We start from the raw sequence: 2583 nt of genomic DNA, 5'->3' as shown, positions 1-2583 counted from the left end.
TCATTGAAAACGCCTGTAATTGTTAAAAAAAAAAAAATACACTTATCCACTACGTTGAGATTCCTGGCCTCAGAACAAAAGTACGAGAACTTCAAGTTCTTGACAATTTCACCCCAGTGTTTCGGCCTAATAGTAAAGGGCTTTTCAATAAGGGCGGGTAGATGTTGAAATGGAATATATGTAATGGCGTTTGCTGTGTGGCACGCAGCGCCGTCCTGCTGGAACCACATGTCGTCTAGGTCCATATAGTTCAATATGGCCATAAGAAATTGGAAGGGCCACCACGTCTACCGAAAAATGGGGGCAATGCGCGCAACGTTTGCGTTAATGAACACTCATTTTGATAATAAAGTTTTATCATTTGAACGCGCTGTTCAATCGTGTAACTTGCCATGATGATTTGGCATAAACAACTGAATAATAAACAAAAGATTTGACAGATGTCACCAAAACAAAATGGCTGCCACAGGGCGCCAAAATCGACCCGCGCCAATTGAAAAACCCTTTAGAAGAAACATGTTCAGCAATTATTTCTGCACTAAAGCTCTGGTTTTACCGATTTTTATTTACATATATTTTTCATTTTTTATTTGCCATACACCGCGCATTTGCTTCGTGTCGATTTTATTTTTGTGAATACCAGCAAAGACATCGTTTCTCGCCTGTAGAGCTTGTTACAATGGTTCCCCTTTCCTTTTCTTTTTACCCGACTGACCGCACCAAAATGCCCGTTCGCCGAAAATTTAGTGATTGTGACTCCATCTGATTACTCACTCGGTGGTTAAATTTACAATAAAATTCATTTAGTATTTTAAGAGCATAAGCATTAGATCTTTTAATAAACAAATAACTACATATAACGGTACGCTGATTTTCAAATACATATACATACATATGTATGTTGTATCACTTTTTCTAAATTCTTTTTTTAAATTCAAATACTTTGCGCCTCTCTTAGCTTGGTGGCTCTCAACGCACATGCTTGCTGAACACCTCAAGCCAAATGAAGAACAGAGCTAACACAAAATAGGCAGCCAAGAGCACCACCACAGTTGTGGGATCAGCAGAGAAAACTGTCTGAATCAACAGAACTGAACCAGTGACAAGCACTACGAATAGAAAGCAAACCATCACCACCGCTTTGACATCACGATACCAGGCTAGGCTCGGGTCAGGGCGTGTGGGGCGCACCACTTTCGACGGCCGATACTCCTGCAAGTACTGTGTCTCGAAACCGCTGCTGAAATCGACCTCATCAAGCGCCTGTTTGGCCTTTTCCTCATCCACATCCAAAGACATATTCGTATTTATGTATTCACTTGTATGACACTTTGTTAGGTAAATATGTATGTATGTAAAAAAATGTCACCACTTGTTCGTTTAACGCGGTCACCTGTACTGACTCTATGCACGCACTAACAAAAGTGCAAAGGGGAACTGCAGCTAGTGCTCTCAATCAGCGTACTAACAACAAAAAGCGTTAATGTTACACAGTCATAAGCAACAATTGGCAATTGTCACATAAATGACGAGTCAACGAACAACGATAACAGTAGCACGAATACTATACATTACACGAGTAGTAGTGGGAGAAGTGGTCTGCTAACAATAAAGCCTTTAACGAGCTACCTTTTCGTGAACAATGTGTGCACAATGGCAATCGTGTTTAGAAATAATGCCTTCACAATTATCTAAACCATTTGCTATCGATTCATTGTATTTAGTGTTTTTTGTGTTTAAATAAGTTCTGATAAGATATAAGCGAGTATGATGCCTATACTCGTACACATTCATGATTATTTTGAAGGGCCAGTTAACGTCGACTGCTTCGAGTGTGATTAAGAGATATTTGAGTAATGTAGAGCAAGAGAATGAAGTAAACGTAAACAGCTAAACAGAAAACAGGGTGCTAAAAATTATTTTTTACTCTATTAACTCTAATAAAAATGCTATTTTCAGCATGGTCATGATTTTTGTTTATTTATTTATTTTTGTTTATTTATTAATTTGTTCACTTATTTCTTTCTTTATTTATTTATTTCAAAAACAACAGTAAGGCATGAAGTCCGTTCAATGTGCTTACTTGACAACTGAATAACAAAAATTAACGTAAATTAGCACCTACAAAAGCTTAGATTCAAGTTAACAGTAACAGGTAATATGCTGGAGATAATGCAAAGAGGAAGAGGAGAGGGAGAGCTTACTACGTAGGGAGGTTTTTAACTGCCGTTTTGCAGCTTCTAATACATTTAATGCAATTAATTAGCACTGGTGAAGAATTACACAAAGTTAAGCGGCATCTTATTTTTTTGTGACTCTACAAGCAAATGAAATAGATGTGCGAAAATATTGAAACTTGTGAACTATGAAAATAACACAGTCCAACAAAATAAAAAAAAAAAAACAATTTTTAATGCACTTTATTAATACAAGGTGACGCAAAATTATCCAACCAGGCAGAACGCCCGTGACCTAGACATCTGCAATATACAAACTAATAAACAATGAATTGCGTAAGGCCAAAATAAAAATTTCCGTAACCCAAAATAATATTTTTTTGTATTGTATTTAGTAAAAAAGTTA

At 36.9% G+C, this 2583-nt stretch overlaps 1 protein-coding gene across 1 annotated transcript; it reads right to left on the bottom strand.

Annotated features, from left to right (window-relative positions):
- Window positions 1–898: 898 nt before the first annotated feature.
- Window positions 899–1537, bottom strand: LOC129248237 (uncharacterized). The gene has a single exon (XM_054887707.1). It carries the CDS (start codon window positions 1297–1299, stop codon window positions 970–972), a length of 330 nt encoding a protein of 109 aa, XP_054743682.1. The 5' UTR covers window positions 1300–1537; the 3' UTR covers window positions 899–969.
- Window positions 1538–2583: the final 1046 nt, after the last annotated feature.

Source organism: Anastrepha obliqua, chromosome 5, assembly GCF_027943255.1.
Source record: "Anastrepha obliqua isolate idAnaObli1 chromosome 5, idAnaObli1_1.0, whole genome shotgun sequence".
Classification (NCBI taxonomy): domain Eukaryota; kingdom Metazoa; phylum Arthropoda; class Insecta; order Diptera; family Tephritidae; genus Anastrepha; species Anastrepha obliqua.
The sequence above is the reverse complement of the archived record's forward strand: the minus strand, read 5'-3'. Positions and strand labels throughout refer to the sequence as shown.